We start from the raw sequence: 400 nt of genomic DNA, 5'->3' as shown, positions 1-400 counted from the left end.
CGGGCCGCAGCCTCCAGCTCGGCGCGCTGCCGCGCCTCCTCCTCCAGCCTGCCCCGCAGCGCGGCCACGTCCTCTGCCAGGCGGGCCCTCTCCAGACGCAGCTGCCCCTTCTCGGCCCCCAGGCGCACCAGGGCCCCCCGCATGTCGCGCAGCTCCCGGGCGTACAGCTCGCCCATGGCCGAGCGCCCTGCCTGCTGCTGCCGCAGCGCCGCCGCCTCTGCCGCCAGCGCCCGATTCTGCTGCTCCAGCGCCCGCACCCGCTCGATATAACCGGCGAAGCGGTCGTTGAGGACCTGCAGCAGCTCCTTCTCGTTACGCGCCCGCGGTTCCCCGTTCAGCGAGTCCAGGCTCTCGGTGGAGGTCGTACAACTTCGTATAATGTATGCTATACGAAGTTATG

The 400-nt window shown here is 70.5% G+C and overlaps 1 protein-coding gene across 1 annotated transcript; it reads right to left on the bottom strand.

The window, feature by feature from the left end:
- Positions 1-5: 5 nt before the first annotated feature.
- Positions 6-368, bottom strand: LOC109364722 (neurofilament heavy polypeptide-like; the record flags this gene model as incomplete). Its single annotated transcript, XM_019611350.1, has 1 exon — positions 6-368. A coding segment is annotated over one exon (363 nt), but the record flags the coding sequence as incomplete, so codon positions are not given.
- Between the last annotated feature and the right edge of the window lie 32 nt (positions 369-400).

Source organism: Meleagris gallopavo, unplaced genomic scaffold, assembly GCF_000146605.3.
Source record: "Meleagris gallopavo isolate NT-WF06-2002-E0010 breed Aviagen turkey brand Nicholas breeding stock unplaced genomic scaffold, Turkey_5.1 ChrUn_random_7180001900478, whole genome shotgun sequence".
In the NCBI taxonomy this organism is placed as follows: Eukaryota; Metazoa; Chordata; class Aves; order Galliformes; family Phasianidae; genus Meleagris; species Meleagris gallopavo.
The sequence above is the reverse complement of the archived record's forward strand: the minus strand, read 5'-3'. Positions and strand labels throughout refer to the sequence as shown.